At 41.9% G+C, this 19986-nt stretch overlaps 1 protein-coding gene, 4 non-coding genes and 1 pseudogene across 5 annotated transcripts; 1 reads left to right on the top strand and 5 right to left on the bottom strand.

Annotated features, from left to right (window-relative positions):
* The first annotated feature begins 5565 nt into the window (after positions 1-5565).
* Positions 5566-6962, top strand: LOC136535843 (probable xyloglucan galactosyltransferase GT19; annotated as a pseudogene).
* A 50-nt stretch (positions 6963-7012) lies between these two features.
* LOC136535844 (acidic leucine-rich nuclear phosphoprotein 32-related protein 1-like) lies at positions 7013-9327 on the bottom strand. The gene is made up of 2 exons (XM_066528265.1): positions 8756-9327; positions 7013-7482 (listed from the first exon to the last, which is right to left on the bottom strand). The coding sequence occupies exons 1-2, from the start codon at positions 9104-9106 to the stop codon at positions 7222-7224; spliced, it is 612 nt and encodes a 203-aa protein (XP_066384362.1). The 5' UTR covers positions 9107-9327; the 3' UTR covers positions 7013-7221.
* Positions 7622-7716, bottom strand: LOC136541077 (small nucleolar RNA Z122). The gene has a single exon (XR_010780181.1). It is a non-coding gene; the product is annotated as a small nucleolar RNA Z122 (small nucleolar RNA).
* On the bottom strand, positions 7826-7915 carry LOC136541079 (small nucleolar RNA Z122). The gene has a single exon (XR_010780182.1). It is a non-coding gene; the product is annotated as a small nucleolar RNA Z122 (small nucleolar RNA).
* Positions 8060-8160, bottom strand: LOC136541084 (small nucleolar RNA Z119). Its single transcript, XR_010780185.1, has one exon. It is a non-coding gene; the product is annotated as a small nucleolar RNA Z119 (small nucleolar RNA).
* On the bottom strand, positions 8317-8412 carry LOC136541085 (small nucleolar RNA Z119). The gene has a single exon (XR_010780186.1). It is a non-coding gene; the product is annotated as a small nucleolar RNA Z119 (small nucleolar RNA).
* Positions 9328-19986: the final 10659 nt, after the last annotated feature.

The raw sequence follows: 19986 nt of genomic DNA, 5'->3' as shown, positions 1-19986 counted from the left end.
TGGGTTGATAGCGGATAGTGTAAGGAGGTACAAGGCATGGAGGATTTCCCCCACACCCTTCCGAGACTTCATGGAGACCTTGTGGACCCGGCTCATGACTCATAGTTTCAGCCACCCCAGACTAAACTTGGGGTGTACCAGGGCTGAATGGTAGAGTGGCATTATCCTAGGCCAGCAAGCGGCCAGAATCAGCCCAGTTGATGATTGTCAGCAAAGAAGGCAGATCTTGTGGTTATGTAAAACCTCTGTAGAGTGCATGGTTGATCGATCGATACATGAGCTGACTTGTCGGCTATGGACCTTTCCTAGGTTTCGCTTAAACTAGATAGAGAGATGAGTCCTTCTCTTCTTCCCCCGTGAGAGAGTGTCGGTCGTAGCGAGGGACTACGGGCCATGAGATAGTGCCAAGAGGGAGTTGGCCTGTCGACTAAGCGATGGTATGGTGATGATATGGAGATGGTAGTATATCGATTCTAGGATCGAAACCTGGCTCTAGACGGGAATAGGGTGGAATGTGTGTGGGAATAGTGTTAAAACTTGACCAACTATTATTATATACTTGATATGCTAAAACATAGGAAAACCCCAGCCTTATAGGTTCCTTTTGATTATATCCAACTTGCATCCAATTTCCACAAAGCATAGCTCATAGGGTGGGAGTGGCCAGTACAAATCATACTGATAAATTTTGGCACACATGTTCTGCTGAGGAGTATAGCTCTGAAGAGTTTGATGGTTGAGGGGTTCGTTCCTATGCTCGAGTTTGGCGATCTTATCTTCAAGCTGTTCTGAATGAATGCTACTTTTGATTCCGCCAATACGGCGATGTAATAATTTATGTAATTCCACACTATTTGTACTCTGATATTATATTGTATAGATGTGATATTCGGCTAGAATTTGGGTAATATGATCTACAACGGTCATATTACACTTTGACTCTGTGGATTTCCCTTCGTGGAAATCAGGTCGCTTCAGATAGAGGAAGAAGATGAGGTAATTACAGAATTGTCACTTGTTCATAATATCTCCGTCGTTTCTTCATTTTAATTCCGTTTTGTTTCGTTTAAGTTGCGTTAGATTCGTTTTGATGTGATCTATAAGTTAGTAGCGACGTTTGCCGTATCACATGTTTTTCAATATATTGTTAAATACTAAATTGATTAATACACATGTAACTAGTTTCTAATTAAAAAGCAATGTAGGTGTTAAACTTCTATATTTCATACATAAAAGTTAATATGATTAATTGTAAACTTAAATGTGTTTTATTTATACTTAGTTTAAACTTGTTTAGTGTTTTCACATGCACTTTTGTTTTTGTAAATTTTAAATGATACATGCATGTTTATGAATCAAATATGATTAGTCTAACACGGCTATTAGAATTAAAATATATTTTATCTAATCTAAATTAATATGCTTCACATGGTTTTGCTCAATTAAAATAAATCAAGCATGTAGGCTTTTCTTTTTGTTGGTAATATAAAACTCCCGGTAGTCTTTTCTTTTAACTATAGCTCTGTTCTAGTTGTTACTTGTGACGTTGTGTCTGTGCCGACCAATGCTACGTGTTAGCAGTGACGTTTAACATATCTCATATCTCAGAATTTTATAAGTTAAATGTTAATTTGTTTAATGGTTATGCAACTAGGTTTATAATTAAAAACCACTTAGGTGAATACATCAGTCTTTCATAAATCACTATCAATATGATTAATATCGACATTAATACATTTTTAATTTATAACATGCTTAGTTCAACTTCAAAACATGATGCTTTTGTTTAATTTTTGTCACATGTCCTTTAATCTTTCCAGTTAAATATTTAAATGACTTAAATGACATGAGATATTTTTATAAATAAAATATAATTAGCTTTAACTCGACTTTTAAAACTGAATATGTTCTGAGTAACCTGAGTTGATACTACTCACATAGTTTTTTTAATTAACATGAATCAAGCTCATAGATGTTTCTTTTGTAATATATAAAATTGTTCTGTAGTCGTTTCTTCTTTGTGATAGTTCTGTTACATTTCTTGCGTTCTCTCATCCATCGTAGCGAGCTCTCTTTAGTATGTTATTTTGTCTCGTGTGGTGTACTGCTCTTAGTTGTCTCTATTTGTTTGCTTGTATATTAGTATGCTTGGTTGCTACGATCTGCGAGTAGAAGAAGAGTTGTCCGTAAGCGTCGGAGGCCATAAGCTACAAAAGAGAGGACTGAAGAATTTCTATGAGCAGTTGCCTTGAGTGGAAAGCAAGTGTAAAAGGCAAATATAGCATGGGATCATCCTTGTTTCCTATCAACTTTAATACATCTAATTCATATTGCATGTGTCACCTTGATAGGGATTTCCTAGAATTAAACTTATACCTTGTCTCCTATGGGATATGTATTGGGTAGTATGATGCTAGTGCTCAATTAAAGACCATGATCTTGTAACTTGACTAATGGTATATGCAATAAACACTAAAAGATGCTTTTTAGCAACAAAGAACCAGGGAGCTAGAGTATTGTGTTGTTTTTATGGTGCTCTAGATTCCTCTCTCTAAGGACTTATCTGTAAGTGATCATCCGAGACTTATAGTACAGCTACGAGGGCTACATGGCTCTAGCTTTAGCTCAGTATGACGACATTTTCTAGCTTGTTAGTGGTTACCTTTATTGGCGTAAGAATGGTTTGACGAATCAGGTATAGTGTGGCCTTTGTCCCCTTATGTATAGACTGCGCGTTATTGTGCCATCGAGAAATGGGCTCTACATCTGTTTGCCGAGTGAATCTAATGGCTCTAACTTGTTAGATGAACCTTTGAAAGGCTTCATAATGAACCCTGCCGACCTTCCTTGGAAGTGGGTCAAGATATTAGCTATCTTGGGTGAAAGGGTAAATCATGACTTACAGTGAAAGTGTACAATCTCTACAAAGTGTAAAACCGATATATCAGTCGTGCTCACGGTCACGAGCGGCCTTAGAACCCTTATGGAATAGATGATGAACATTGATAATACTGATGATGAAGATGCTCAGTAATGATTACTGTTTATGCTATTCATTATTCATGTTTACCTGATTATGTGTTTATATGGGCTTGTGGATAAACTTGTTGCCATCCAATTGCTAAAACATGACTAATTAAAAGCTAATCATAGTTAAACCAGTGTCAGCCTTTTGAGCCTCATGAACCACATGTTATATTCATTGAGTACGACATGTACTTACGCTTGCTTTACTTTTTAAATCTCTGAAAAAATCCTGGATGGGTACCAGATTGCTAGAGTTTGGAGGAATTAGACTTGTGATCAACCAGTCAGTTGTCCCTGCGGAATTAGAGTCTTTATCCGAAGATTGGAGTTGTCTTTCCGCTGTTTCTTGTCTAAGATTATATCATTTATACCAAGTACGTTATATATTGAGCATTGTCTTTTGATATTACCCTTATTTGTAGCTATATGTGAGATTTGACTTCCTGGGCTCACATATGGTGTGTATCTGATTTTGTTCTTAAAACCGGGTGCTATAAAGTGGTATCATAGTGGTGTTGACTGTAGGACATATGCCAAGTTAGCACTGGTCGTCTTCTAAAAAATATTTTGCTATAAAACTACTGGATCTAAAACTGTTTGACTTTTAGATCCATATTTTTGAGCCGTTTGGCTGAAAAAATATGGAGCAGAGCTGTTTTTGGTGCTGGAGCCTTTGGCTCCACCACAAATCTGCTCCAAAAAAGTGGATCGGGGCAGAGCTATTTTTGGTGGTGGAGCCTATCTGCTCCAAAAAAGTGGATCTGCCCCAGATTAGTAGATTTGGTGGAGGACCTCACCATGAAATTAATTTTGGTGGAGTTGGAGAAAATTACCTATCACTGCCACTCGTTACACAACATACCGCTTCGTTCTTTTTCTTTTCCCTGTCGCTTCTTCTTCCCGTCGTGTCGTACCTCCACCGTCCGCTCCTCAACGATGGACTCTAGGCCAGTTGTTCCGGCGCCGCCCCTTCTCAGGCCGGCCGCGCTCGCTCCTCGGCGAGCCCCACCCCTCCCCCCGCCTAGGGCCGCTGCGCCTAGCCGTGACCCATGGCCAGCTACCGTGACGCGCCCCGTCCTCGATGCAGAGCCTGGTCGTGGCCGTGTGGTGGCGCCCCGACTCAGCACCCCGACGAGGCCGTGCCCGGCCACTGGTAAGGCCGCCCGGGCGTCGGCTATGCCGTGCCCGCCTGTGCGTGAGGCCGTGCCACCCACGCGTGCGAAGCCACACCCACCGTGACTCCGCAAGGAAGAAAACATTTTTTCTTTTTTTATTCTGACGCGTGGGCCCAGACTACCAGTGAGATAGAGACAAGAGTGGAGCTGTACTAAATGCTTTTTGGGATCTTAGATCCACGGTGGAGCTACCTGGATCTGTGGATCTAGAGCTGTTTTTTCAGAGCTGGAGCTCTACCAAACAGACTCTAAGGTTGAAGACAGCACTATCGCTATTTTCTGGGTTAAATTCACTTCTAAGGAGAGTATATATATTTCATAACCCTCTGTAGCTGCAAATAACACAGCCATAAGTGGGCAAATTTATGTTCTTCTCTTTGACCTCACCAAGACATTGCAATTAAGATAGAAGACAGCGCTATCACTATTTTCTAGGTTACCATCAAGAAAGGTTTTTTTTTGCATTTTTTAGTAGAAGGAAGGTTTTTTTTTTGTTAACCGGTCTAACTCGCCACAGGCTCTTTCGCAGCCAAGCATGAAATACATATATATTCAGAACCTTTCTGTAACTGCAAATAACACTGCCATAAGTGGGAAAATTCATGTTGTGGGCAAATTCATGTTCTTTTATTTGATTTGACCTCACCTTGCACATTGCTATTAAGGTTGAAGACAACCCTATCACTATTTTCTAGGTTAAATTCACTTCTAAGGATATTATATATATTTCAGAACTCTCTGTAACTGCAAATAACATAGCCATAAGTGGGTAAATTTATGCTCTTCTCTTTGACCTTACCAAGACATTGCTATTAAGATAGAAGACAGCACTATCACTATTTTCTAGGTTATCAGCAAGGAAGGCTTTTTTTAGCAGAAGGAAGGTTTTTTTTTGTTAACCGGTCTAATTCGCCGCATGCTCTTTTGCAGCCAAGCCTGAAATACATGTCGTAAATTGGACACCTTTTATTTCAAGGGAAGGCCTGTTGTAACCTAGCCATCTCTCGGATGTAGGAGACCAAAGAGGCGATCGGAGGTCCATCATTCTCATTGGGCTGGGTTGGGCCTGATCGAATGAATATATATGATACTGGCTGTTTGGCATGAAGAAACGGTTCCGATTCTGTGTGACAATCGCTGCCAAACACACATACATAGCAGCGTTTGGTACATAGAGACCGTATTTTTTTTCGGCTATGCTTTGTAAGTGCAATATAAGTTAAACTGAATTGTATTTAAGTTGATCTGCACCTATAAAAAGTTTTAGATTTTTTTAAGCATATTTTTATTTACATGTTTTTAATAAAAAACAATTTATTTGGAAATCAAAATCTAACCAACCGGCTAAATCATCATTGAAAACATTCACAAGAGAATGTGAATTTGAAACATTTTTACAAGAACACGGATATCCATCAAACACAACCTAAATAAATTGATATAGGTTCCAAAAAAGAAAAAAAAAACAGCTGGCAAAGAAAGGCGATGCTTTTTGTTGTTGCTGTCGTCGTCTTGTTGGCGCCATACCCATGACTTGCAAACTAGTCGTCTACTCCTAAGAGCAAGTATAATAGCAGGTTGTAAATCGACTAAATGCTGAGGTGGAGGAAAGAGGAGAGGAGAGAGAGGAGAAGCGGGCTGTAAGCTTACAGTCGGCTTGGGCACAAAAACCAAAATAGTTTGTGAGAGAGACAAGTGGGTCATATATTAACCGTAAAGAGTTAACTACTATATGAGTGGGCTGAGAGAAGGTTGCAAGGAACCTTACAGCCAGCAAACCGACTATATTATTAGCCTTGCTCTAACTAGAGTATGCGTGTTTAACTGCCCTGCCGCGGTGGTGGCCCAGATCCACCGAGACGTGTGGTGTGGTCAGTGGTGTGCATGGTGCTTTCCTCCTTGGACTAGGCAACTTGGTCATGGCGTGGCGGCCATTGCTCCCCACCGCGCAAGCGCATCACCCTCACCCGCAGAGGGAATTGGTCGACAATGGCGGCGCGCCTCCTCCTCCTCGTCGTCGTCCTCTGCTCCGCCGTCATTATTGCCGCCTCCACCAGCCAGAACAAGAACAAAACACCAGCCTGCCACTGCCAGTGCCAGACGGCCCAGACCCTTGCGCCGGCCGCCGTATCCACATCCGGCGCCTCCCCGCGAGCTTCAACACGCACCTCCTCCTCTACTGCGCCACGGCGTTCCCGCTGGCGGATCCAGACTCAAAGTCAGTCCCGGCGTGCACCTCCCTGGCCAATCACGGGCTGGGCCCGCGCACCCACAACGGCACCCGCTCCTGGTACCGCACGGACGCCCGGCTGCTGGAGCCCTTCTTCCACCGCCGCCTCCTGGAGCACGAATGCCTCGTGGCCCCGCCCAGCCCAGGCCGACGCCGTGTTCCTCCCCCACTGCGCAGCGCTGGACGCGCTGCCGTACGTCCTCCACCCGGCCCTCCTCAACTCCTCGGCGCTCCACGGGCTGCCGCTCGCGCGCTTCCTGGCGCGCCACCAGCCGCGGGTCCTGGCGCGCCACCACGGCCACGACCACTTCTTCCTCCTCGCCGGCACGGCCTGGGACTACTCGCAGCCGCACGACGCCGACCCCCGGTTGTACGGCACCACGTCGCTGCTCCGCCACCCCGAGCTCGCCAACTTCACCGTCCTCACGCTGGATTCGCGCGCCTGGCCATGGCAGGAGCACGCCATCCCGCACCCGACCTGCTTCCACCGTCCTCGCCGGCACGCCATTCTGTTTCGTTTCTGTTTATAAAAAAAGAAGTGGACACAAGGCAAACAGCGCGCAGAAAGCAACAGAAGAGATTTCCAGTTCAAGAGAAACCTTTTATCATGACAAGATTCGGAACAAAGCATCCGCGGACCTGAATTAGACGCTACACAATCTTCAGCAGCTACAAACCTAAACCTAACCGACCCCATCATTTACCAACACCTTCTGCAGAGGATTCTTCTCTATTTTCTTTCTTGGCACTCTCCCTCCACTCTCCAGAAGATGACAGATCCGGGCACAACTATCGCTTTGATGGTGGCCTCCCATCATCGTCATCGTCGCCATCATCATCCCCGTCGTCTTTATCATCGCCTGACCTCTTCCTCTTGGTAGACGACTGTGCCTTCACAGAATCCTCACCATCATCGGCATCTTCTTCTTCTTCGTCAATCTCCTCATCCTCAGCACCATCACCATTTTCTTCCGGTTCGAAGTCGCTTGAGTGTTCTTCATCTTCCGCCCGGCCAAGGGGCTGAACCAGATACTCAGTTCCCAGCTCCTCCTGCAAAATTAAAATTCCAACAAGCAGTGTAAGTGCCATAGTACAGATCAAAGTAAATCAGGCACCATCAGCCTCGCCTTTACTTTCATAAAGCCAGTTCAATCAAATCAGATCAGATCCAAAAAGGATCAGTCAAGTTTATGGGATCAGACTGACGTGCAAATTTTCATCATATCAGTACACAAATAAACCCATAAAAGGATATCTGAAATAAGTCGTTCGTCACTTCCCAAATACAGCCTCAATGATTTACAATACAGAAAGGCAGTAATTTCCCAAGGAAAGATCAATAAGAAAAGATATGAAATGAAACAACTAGATCCAATAAAAGATGAAGATCTGGCATGGGATCAGACTGACGTGCAAGGTATAATCAAGAGGTGGATTACAATTATCTACCCTCAGTGGAATAGGGTTCTCGTCATTTCCCAACTAAAGCATGTAGGGATAAGATAAGATGCCAAACTCTTTGAGCACAGATTCTAAAGCATCGGATAACTACTTTTTGCATTTGACCAGGAATTGAAGCCACTAGGGTTTTTTTTTTAACAACAAAAGGAAGAAAGCGGAGCAAGTGCTTTTGATCAGAACGGCAAATCAGTTTTTTTTTTGCAGCACTGGTAGAGCTCTGGGCTCATCCTCAGAAACAGCCTCTGATATGAATCATCATCTCTAAAAGCAGACAGGCTGCAAGAAAACCTTATGGGTAATTTTCAGTTGTTTAGATTTACCAAAAAAACAAACAATAATAAAGATATAAAAAAAAGTTCTTGGATGGGCCCCTGTGAGAAACAGTCTGCTCAAATCGCTCCATGAACAAGTACGCAACATGTGCTTTGGATCAGAATAGCAATCAGTTCTTTTGCAGCACAGGGAGAGCTCTTGGCTCGCCTCAGAAACAGCCTCTGATAAGAATCATCATCTCCAAAAAGCACAAGGGAAACCTGGAGACTGGATTTCTCCAGCTAAAATTTACAGAAAAAAATCAGAAGACTTACTAATTTTTCTAGGTAAAATTTACGGCAAAATCTGAAAGACTGGTAAAATTTAAAGGAAAAACAGAGCGAGAATTTTGGACCTAGACTAGAGGTGATTTTTGACAAGAAAACAGACCAGAAACACACAAATCCTTGCGAAAAAAAAGCTAAGCAGATCTAAATTTATCTGAGAAGAAATTGCTGCAGACACACACAGCGAACATAGATCTAGCAGCACAGAACGAGACTAAAATAGTAAAATTAATAATTTTACGAGATTAATTAAGAAATTATACCTCCTGCTCGTCTTCACCGTCGACCTCTTCCTCGTCGTCGTCGTCATCATCGTCGTCGTCGTCGTCCCCGTCGTCGTCGTCCGCCTCCCCGTCGTCGTCGTCGTCATCTTCGTCGGAGATCTCTACAACCCCTGCCGCCTCCTTCTCCTCCCCCTCCACCTCCTCATCGTCGTCCTCCTCTCCGCCTTCCCCATCGTCGTCCTCGTCACCGTCATCCTCCCCATCGACCGCCTCCTCCCCGTCCACCACCTCCTCCACCTCAACCTCCTCAGCTGCTTTCTTGGCCGCCGCCGCTGCCTTCTTAATCTCCGCAGCTCGCTCGTCGGCCTCCACCTCCACGGCCGGCTTCATCTCGACGAAATCGGATCTAATTGGATTGGTGCTTGGTGGAGGAAAATTGCGGGCAAATTTTGGGCGAATTTGTAAGCGGCGGAGACGAACAGGGGGCGAGGGAGGACTGGGTTTCGGCTGATGGGCTGCGGACGATCCTGGCCGTCCGTGACAAGAACAGGCACGCGGATCGCTGACGTGGCACACGATCCAACGGCTACCGAGGCTTTGTTCCTGGCTGGTGCGGAGTCGGGACGGGTCGGGAGAACGTCTAGGGCTGATGTCAACGAAAAAAATACAGCACTTTATTTTGTGGTCCTGGACTCCTGGTCCTGAGTATTCCGTATGCGGGCCGGGCAGCATACATTACTTGTACTACTCTCAGAATATGGGCCTGCCAATATCCTTCGTTAGATTTGTCATTTGTTCCTAACTCATATTGCGATCTTGGTTCAAGTCCAGTCTAAAATATTTATTTTAGTTGTTTTACGCTGTTAACTCCGTTGGCGGCCTGCCCAGCCCAAAAAAATAAGCCTGACACGCCCAATGGAGAACGAGCGTGAGGAGGCGGACCCTGGTGGCAACATGGAAGACGAGCATTGCATGGAGGAGTGCGAGAAGTCCCTCTCAGTGGCGAGGAGCACGAGCGGCGGGGCTAAGAAGGAGTTAGATGACTACGCGAAGCACGAGCGACGGGGCGGAGGAGGAGCAAGACAACTGCACAGGAGAAGGAGGTGGGATTGTGGGAGCGACCGTCCAGATAAGAAGAAGTGCATGCGTGATAGGGGAAAGCTGCTCGTGGACCGTTATGGGGAAAAGCCCCCCCCCCCCCCCCCCCCCCTTTCACGTTGTATTTAGGAATCCGCTTGGGCATGCGATAGTGGAAATCGATTGAGATGTGTCACGCTGGGACTGAATCGCTTTTATCCCTCCAAAATAGGACAGAGAAGAGGTCCTAGACAGTGCCATAGTTCTTTCTTATGGTGTCCCACCCGAGTTCAAGTACATGACTTAACATGAGTGCTATTATTTTCCTATATATTTATTTCAAGGTTTAATGGCACCGGTAAATGAGTCTTGTGTGTTGCAACAAAGCAATAATCATGTGTGCACATGTAACGTCTAGATGATACTATTATGAATTTATCTCGATCAACAACATTTCATTTAAATTTGCGGTGGTCCTTTTGGTGCAATCGGTGTATTCGTTCACTAATGACCTAACATAATAAAGAAATCAAATATTGTTCGTAATGAAGACATGGAAGGCACCACCATGGTTGGTTTCAGAGCATAACGAAGCATGTATAACTTCATTATCTGATACAATCATATTCCAATAGACTGTACATGTAAGCAGAGAAATTTTTACATGTGCATCTTGTCATGATAACCATGTACAAAGACAATGCGATTTGATCAAGTAAGGCCCCTATGGTTAATAAGCAATCATACATGTGTTTTGACTTTTAGCAGATCAATTGGGAGGCAGCAGATTAATTGAAGTTGCATAACCAATCGAAGGTATATATACCATCTTCTCAGAAAATGTTTAGTACCCGTTGACAATTTTTTTTTTTTTTTTGCTATACAGTTTCAGTCATTCAGAGAATCAAACAAATGAGTCATCCATCTTCTCAGCCCATGTGTTTTGACTGCAGGTAGCCGAAGCTCTGAATTTGCAGACGAGAGTTGCATGGCCGGCTTCAGCTTGTGGATCGTGCGTGGGTGGACGGTGAGTGGCGGCAGGGTGCACGAGCACGAGGCGCCCGTGTGCGGTGTGCCGTCCAAGTCCAATCATGGCCATGGGCCGTCTCATGTATCATATCGTTAGTGGGCTGGGCTCGTAATCTAGCTACCTGTAGCCGATTTGATCGAAGGCTCCGTTCGTATGCCATTAAACATAATTTAATCTAAATTATTCAAATTCCTCCGAGCGAATAGGTCCAAAATCCTAGTAACTGCTTTTCACCCTGGGCTGGGCTGGGCTGGGCTTGGCTGGGGGTGCCCACCGACCGCATGTCTCTAGAAAGGCACTGTTTGCTTGTCAGGTGGGATATTTTGCTGCGCTGTCGGCCTTGTATTTGCCAACAAATTTGACGGACACATATAGGGCTACAGAGATCAGCATCACGCTCACATCTCATCCCAACGAGATGCACGCTCCTGTCTCTATCGCTAGGGTTTGAAGCATTCAATAATTTGACGGACACACATAGGGCCACAGAGATACCACTCCGTTTCGCTCCGGGTCCATCGGCGAGAAAGAGGACGAAACAGCGCAGGCCCACAGGCGAGCGGGAGCAGCATATTCCGCCCGCATCTCACGTGTCGTCCTCCCAACAATATCAACTTTTTTATTTTACAGATATATTTTTTTTTAGATATCGAGGATGAGGACAAGCAAAGGGCTCGTTTCGTCAGATTTCAGCAGAATCATTCCAACTGGTTGTTTCTGAAACTCCTAGCCTATTGAAAATGCTTCCTCCGTTTTCCAACGCTTACGTACACTCATTTTTTAATTTAGTAAAGCTCGACAATAAACTTGATTTTTTTTCAGCTTTACACTATGTTGGGACTACATAAAAATTTAGCCTTTACTAATTCATTATTACAAGTTTCTTGAGTTCTAGAAGATTATTATATATGAACATAAGAGGACAAGGGTATTATCATAGTTTTTATATATCAAGACAAATAATGTTGTTACTACAAGCTAGCTGCTAGCTAGGCACACAATATACTAATTGAAGCATGAAGAATCAGTGTGTTAGTGCACGGTTACTCTGACTTGCTTAGTACAAAAGGTTAACCATGTCAGAAAATTCAGTTTGCTCTCCCTTCTGTAATAACTAGAAAATAGTTGTTAATCAAATAGTATTAACTGCTCAAATAAAATGTCCCTTGAATTTTTTTAAAGGAGATTAACTTGGCTTTTAAGAAAGCCAATAGCATGTCCCTTGAATAATATAAGGCAGATGGTTTGTGTTTATAATAATGTGATTCATCGCTGTGCTACCTACGCACATTCTGTTAATTAAAACAAAGGCAGGCAGGCAGACAGCCCGGATAAAAAAACACTCCTAGGTCCTAGCTAGTCCTTGCCTCCTAGGTGAAAAACAAGCAACATGCTTCACTTAATTTACAACTGCTTTGAGACTTTGGCCGTACGTATCATTTTGTGAAGGCTGAATTACTACCAAATAGCTCAACCACTGAGTTCTGTTCGTAATTTTGACACCACGTTAGTCCGCTTTTGTTCAACCGTTTTCATCCTACCTAATAATAAGTAGATGTATGTCCAATTCATACTCTCTTCAACCACTTTCATCCTTCCATAAGGCTATCTCCAACAACAACACTCAAAATACAAGACTCATTCGTTCTTTAGGTAGCGCTACAGACAAAAAATTCAATACATATTTGACATCTTCTTCAACAACGAGACCCAAAAAAGAATCCTTTCTGCAAATGAGTTTCTAGGAGAGAGGATACTCATATTTGGGTGGTGTCTCTCAGACAACTCAAAATAGGTCTCCTATATAGATAGTCTGTTGGAGGCTGATTTTGAATCCCTCGCTACCTATTTTGAGTCTATGTCTCCTTATTGAAGACAGTAAGTAACCTAACCTGACAAGTACTAGATTTGATAATTTGATCTATCTATATACAGCTTGTTCGGGAGGTCGTATTGTATCGTGAATTATTTACTGCTGGCTGGTTTGGTGTGAGAGAAAAATACTGTTTCCAACTAAAAATTTACGATCGTTTACGAGCAAGCGAACAGATAAGTCCAGCAATAACAATGAGTAGCTTCGATAGGTCCGACACTGACTGGGCTGATTTTTTAAAGCATGTCACTGGGCCTGATGGGTCAAACAACCTAGTGCTAAGTGCAATATTTGTAGCCCGGTTCATCAAGGTCCCAAATTAGGCCTAGCCCTTGGCGCCAGCTGCTCAGCGTGCCGTTTAGGTCAGACCAGCCCACTATTTTCTCCTGGGAAAAAGTCTAGGGCCAGTCCATCGTGCAAAATGTAGCACGCTGTTTCAAAAAGGCCCAATCCATCGTGCAAAATCGTCCCATGAACAGGCCCCAGACGTTAGGCCAGTCTAGCTTCGCTACTGTCCCCTCAAGTTCGATTTAAACCTTCCCCCCTCATCTATAAAATTGTTTTTTTTACCCATTTAACTTTTAAAACCATCTGTTTTTGTACAGTATGCAGATCTGACGGTGTTTTGTTTAGGTAATGAATGAAAAACTCGTAACTCGCTAGCTCGCTCGTTAGTAGCTCAGCTCGAGCTTGGCTCATTGAAATTTTTAATTAACGAGCCAGCTCGTACTAGCTCGGTTAATTAACGAGCCATCTCGAGAGCTGTTCGCGAGCCAAAACGAGCTAAGGTAATTCATATGACAACCACTGCAATTAGCCCATATATCCTTAGGCCCAACCCAATACAATTTTAACCAGTCCATATATCCCCGTGCCTATGGCCCAACATAATTAAACACTACCTTTCAGAAAACATGATTAAACACTAAAACCCTAGACCAATAGATCCATGGCCCCACCCAGTCATCCCACCAGCCTAACCCACGGCATCATGTTCACGCGAAACGAGTCCAAAATTCATATGTATTTTGTTTATTTCATTTAAAATATGCATGCGAGGTGTTTGTTGCTAACTTGTGGCTATAATCTCTATGTATTGTGTTTTTGTGCTTTGGTTCACGAGCCAAACGAGCTAGCTCGAGCTCGCTAACGAGCCGAGCCGAGCTAGTGTTCTAGCTCGTTTATATAACGAGCCATAACGAGCTGAGCCATAACAAGCCGAGTTGGCTCGATATCTAGCCCTAGTTTTGCTGACATGGCGCTACGACAGTGGAGATAAACCAAACTAAGTTGAAAGTCCAGGAGGTAAATCGAACTAGAAATATTTCTAGGAAATATAAAAAATCATAAAAAATAAAATTTCAAAAAGTTGTCCAAATATTTAACATGGAAAATAATGCAATTAAAAATCCTAAAATTTAGTTTAACTTAGAAATTCATTGAAATTTTGTTTTAACTTGGAAAATTATGAAACTAGTTTTGTTTTCTCCCATAATCATGCTCTATCTTATGGTGTTTAGTTTCAAATTGTTTGAATCTCTATGGACTCGTTTTGGTGCTTATTTGCTAGTAGAAGCTCTTGTTATCTATTATAATTACTTGATGTTAATCGTCCAAACTACGTAAAAGCGTACGTAGAGCGCCGTTAGGACCATAGTGGACATTGGTCCCTCGCCCTAGATAAATTTTAAAAGTGGTTGTGTGCAAGAGGAGGTGGAGGAGTGGTGGTTGCGGAGGAGGGGAGGTAGGGGCAGATGCAGGATGTGGGAAGAGGAGTAGGGTACGACAACCAAGGAGGGGTAGGGGTGTGCAGTGCCGCTAGATTATGGTGGAGGAGGAGGAGGTGTGCGACGGTTGTTGATTCAGATCTCAATAGAGAAGGCAGTGGGCATGTGTAGGAGGAGAGGGTCTGATAGGAGAAGGTGGGGAGGTGACTGTGTTTGCAGGGTGCTCGAGTAGGGGCCCTATTGAAGCTGTGTTTTTGGCTTAGGCACCCATATTTAGCTATGGAGGCTCAAGTAGGGCCCCTTTGGGATACCATAAACCAACATTTTGAGGGAGATGTAGAAGGATGGGCTAGACTGTCGGACTCTGATAAGTGCCCAATGTGCTCTTCCTCTCAACCTTGCATCCCACATAATCCGTGTCGGAATAACCAACTAGCTCAAACTTTGCTCCTTTAGGATACCATAAACCAACATTTTGGGTATGCTTTAAGTACCTCAATATTCTCTTTGTTGCCTTCAAATAACTTTCTCTAGGAGAAGCTTGGAATCTTACACACATGCACATACTAAATATGACATCCGATCTTGATACGGTCACATAGAGTAGGCTTTCAATCATAGACCGATACAACTTTTGATCCACCATGTTGCCACTAGCATCACTATCCGAATTGTCATTTATTCCCATTGGTGTACTAATGTCTTTGCTCTCATCCATGCCAAACTTCTTAAGTATGTCTTTGATGTACTTGCCTTGACTCATAAATGTACCATTCTTCATTTGCTTAATTTGAAGACTAAGGAAGTAACTTAACTCTACAATCATGGACATCTCAAACTCATTTGCCATCATCTTCCCAAACTCTTCACAAAAGTCTTGATTGGTTGATCCAAATATGATATCATCAACATAGATTTACAACACAAATAAGTCACTTCTAATCTTCTTGGTGAAAAGAGTGGTGTCAACCTTTCCCATCTTGAATCCCTTAGAGAGGAGAAAGTCGCTAAACCTCTCATACCATGCTTTAGGTGTTTGCTTCAATCCATACAATGCATTTCTTAGCTTGTACATATGGTTGGGATTATTGTCATCTTTAAAGCTAGGAGATTGCTCAACATATACTAACTCATTGATGTAGCCATTAAGAAATACACTATATTGACATCTATTTGATAGAGCTTGATGTTATGGGCACAAGCATAGGCTAGTAAGATCCTAATTGCTTCCAATCTAGCAACCGGAACATATGTTTCTCTAAAGTAAAGACCTTCCACTTGAGTGTAACCTTGTGCTACCAATCTTGCTTTGTTCCTCACTACTATCTTGTCTTAATCTTGCTTGTTTCTGAAGACCCATTTGGTTCCAATCACATTATGGTTCTTTGATCTTTCAACTAACTCACATACTTAATTCCTTGTGAAGTTGTTCAATTCTTTATGCATAGCATTCACCTAATCAACATCCTTCAATGCTTCTTCTATCTTCTTTGTTTCTATGGATGGCATAAATGTGAAATGCTCATAAAATGATGCTAATCTTGATCTTGTTTATACACCTCTTGACATATCACCAATAATAGTGTCCAATGGATCTCTTACAATACTTGTTGGTTGGAGAATTGGAACTTGATTGCTTGCACTTACTTGATCACTAGGTTGAGATGATAAGCTAGCCACTTGATCTTGCACATTGTCATGAGAGCCACTTGTACTTGTTTGATTTATATCATCTTACTCATTTGAGTTAGAGAGCACTTTCACTTGATCATCTTCATCATCATTCACTTGTCTAGGCCGCAATTCATCAACATCCATGTTTTTATAGTATTTTAAAGTTGAATGCCTCTAACATCATCAAGATTCTTATTTTTATCTTAGGAACCCTTGGTTTCATTAAATTTAATATCATAAACTTTCTCAAGAGTACCACTTGCCAAATTTCAAACTCTATATGCTTTGTTTGTAGTGGAGTAACCAAGCAAGAATCCTTCATTACATTTCTTGTCAAACTTGGTCAATCTAGTGCCTTTCTTCAATATGTAGCATTTGCAACCAAAGACTCAAAAATATATAATGTTGGGCTTTCTACCATTCAAGAGCTCATAAGGTGTCTTCTCTTTCAATCGGTGACAATAGAGTCGGTTGCTACAATAGCAAGCTATGTTGATTGCTTCAGCCCAAAAGGATTGACTCATATTATACTCACTAAGCATAGACCTTGTCATGTCAATAAGTGTTCTATTCTTCCTCTCAACAAGACCATTTGATTGTAGAGTGTACTTAGCCAAGAATTGATGTCTAATTCTAAAATTATCACATAACTCATCAATTCTAGTGTTCTTGAACTCACTATCATTATCACTTCTAACTCTCTTGATGGTTGTTTCAAATTCATTGTGTATGCCCTTGACAAATGATTTGAAAGTTGTAAATGCATCACTCTTCTCCACTAGAAAGAATGCCCAAGTGTATCTTATGTAGTTATCCACTATCATAAAGCCATATTTATTTCCATATATGCTAGTGTATTGTGTTGGCCCAAATAAGTCCATGTGCAACCACTCAAATGCCTTGCTAGTACTCATTATGCTTTTCTTAGGATGGATGTTTCCAACTTGTTCGCCAGCTTGACAAGAGATACAAAGTTCATCCTTCTCAAATACCACATCTTTCAAACCTCTAACTAGAATATGCTTAATCAATCTATTCAATTATTTTATTCCAACATGACCAAGCCTTCTATGCCATAACCAACACATACTAGACTTAGTGAATAAGCATGTTGACAATTGAGTTTCACTAACATTGAAATCAATTAAGTATAGATTCTCATATCTAAAGCATTTAAAGATCAAATTAGAGCCATCTACACTTATGATCTCTAAATCATCTACTCCAAATATGCACTTAAATCTAAGATCACACAATTGAGCCATGGATAGTAAATTAAAATTCAAGCTCTCAACAAGCAACACATTGGATATGCTCAAGTCATTAGATATTATAATCTTACCGAGTCCTTTGACCTTGCCTTTGCTATTGTCACCAAATGTGATACTATCATAACCATCATTGCCATTAGTATTGATTGAGTTGAACATTCTTGCATCATCGGTCATGTGTTGAGTGCACCCACTATCAAGAACTGAATGCCTTCTTCTAGCTTTGTAATTGACCTACAAAAGAAGATCAATTCTTTTTAGGTATCCAAACTTGCTTAGTTCTTTGAAGATTAGTTACTAAGCTTTTTGGGCACCCAAATGACTTTCTTCTTTGAGCCCACAATTGGTGTGCCAACAAACTTAGCCTTCACACCATTGGCACCCTTGGTAAGCAAATAACAAGAATCAAACTTAATTGAAGATACATTAGTGTTCTTATTCTTATTCTTGCAATATTGCTCTATATGCCCAACTTTCTTGCATCTATTACAAAACCGATCATTGCCCTTTACAAAACTAGTCTTGTGAGTTACAAAGGTTGCCTTGCCTTACTTGGGGGTATAGCCCAATTCCTCTTTGTTGAGAGAAAATCTTTGACTACCCAAGCACTTTAGTAAGCAGGCCTCACCACCATAGGAATTGCCTAAGGCGTGAGTGAACTCATTTACCTCCTTATTGAGGGTTTCATTCTGAACCATTAGTGAGGCATCACAAGTAAAACTATCACTACTAGATGAGGTAGAAGTGGAAGTTCTACAAGAAGGGTTGGTGGGAGCAACAACAACAGGCTTAAATAAAGATTCATCAATTATATCACAAGTTAAGCCTTCGTTACATGTTACAACATGCTCCTTCTCATTTTGCTCATTGAGTAAAAAGGAATGAGCTTTTCTCAAGCTTAGTGTGAGCCTTGCCAAGCTTCTCATGGGCATCCTCTAGCTTCTCATGAGATGCATTAAGCTCATCAAAGGCTTTCCTAAGGGCTTTTGAGTTCCTTAGTCAAGGATTTGCATTCTCTTCTTATAATGTCAAAATGTTCCTTAGCATCTTGTAACATGTCAATTAGTTCATCTTTTGTGGGTTCATCATCATCATCATCACTTTCATTATCATGTTCATCATCACATCTATCATCTTGAGATTGTACCTTAGTGGCCTTAGCCATGAAGCACATTGATGGAGTGTCGAAGAGAGAAGGCTTCTCATTTATGGCAAAGCTTGCTAGAGCCTTCTTCTTGGTGGTCTTGTCATCATCACTATCATCATCATCACTTGAGGAAGCATTACTATCCCAAGTGACCACATATGAACCACCCTTCTTCTTGAAGGTCATCTTGTCTTTCTTCTCCTTTTTCTTCTTGTCCTTCTTCTTGCTCTTCTTGTCATCATCTTCATTTTCACTATTGTAGGGGCATTGAGAAACAAGATGATCTTTGCTACCACACTTGATGCACCTCCTTGCTTCATCCTTGTTCTTTGATGATGACTTCTTCCTTCTAGCATGATAGCCCTTCTTCATTATGAATTTGTCAAATCTCTTCACAAAGAGAGGCATCTTCTCATCATCAATCTCATCAAGGCTTGAGTCTTCATCTTTACTTGATGATTCTTTCTTTGCCTTGCCCTTGGAGGATGATGTGGCTTTAAATGCCACACTCTTCTTCTTCTTATCCTTCTTGTCATCTTTCTTCTCCTTCTTTTATTCCTTCTCATCATCATTTCTATATGTGTCATCGGTCATCACATCACCCAACACTTAGTTTGGTGTCATGGTGTCCAAACCACTCCTCACTAGAAAAGTGAAGTTGGGGATTTAACTTTGCTAAGAAAACTTAGCCCCTAAAACTTTGGAGTTAAAATTGTGATTTCTATAACAAAGTTTACTTGCAGGAAAAAGGGATGAACCGAAGGTAGAAATTTAACTTCATAAGAAAGATTCCATCTTTGTTGAAAAGATCTTGTCTTCACTGGTGAAAAGAAGAAAGCAAGATTAGACGAAGACAAGAGTTTGACTTCGCCTAACATTCTGAGAAAAGAAGAAAATCAGAGCAGAAATCAACTAAGTCTAGAAGACGAAGACATCGATGAAGTTGATGTACAAAAGTTGAAGAATGAAGACTCAAAAGGAAAAAAAGACCACTTGGCCCTTGTAGTTGAAAAGGGTTGTAACTATTTGAGTTAGGGGTAAAAAGGTCATTTTATGTAAAGTACAAAGACTAGGACCCCTATAGACATGTATAGTACCACCATGAAATGAATACAACTTTATCTTATGTTCAAACTTTGATGCTTGTGTAATTTCGAACCCAACATCTGGCGCCCACCATTTGTGTGTGCTCAAAAACTGCCACGACCACCCAAAGCTAATGGGCAGGCCTAACAAGAAAGTTACCACTGGGATAACCGAAGATGACCCACCAACAGTCAAAGATCAAAGTCTTGAAAAAGATGCACCCCAAAACCCAAACTCTTCAAGGGCAAGCGAAGCCGAAGAACAAAGACTCAAAGAACTTGAAAAGCAAGTGCTAAAAAAGCAAAAAGAACTCGAAGAATGCCGCACAAGAGCAAGAGAAAAGTCTCTCAAGCAAAGAATAGAAGAAGCCAAAGCCACCCTTTGC

The sequence above is a fragment of the Miscanthus floridulus genome, chromosome 2, assembly GCF_019320115.1.
Source record: "Miscanthus floridulus cultivar M001 chromosome 2, ASM1932011v1, whole genome shotgun sequence".
Classification (NCBI taxonomy): domain Eukaryota; kingdom Viridiplantae; phylum Streptophyta; class Magnoliopsida; order Poales; family Poaceae; genus Miscanthus; species Miscanthus floridulus.
Note: the sequence above shows the minus strand (reverse complement) of the source record. Positions and strands in the feature narration are given on the sequence as shown.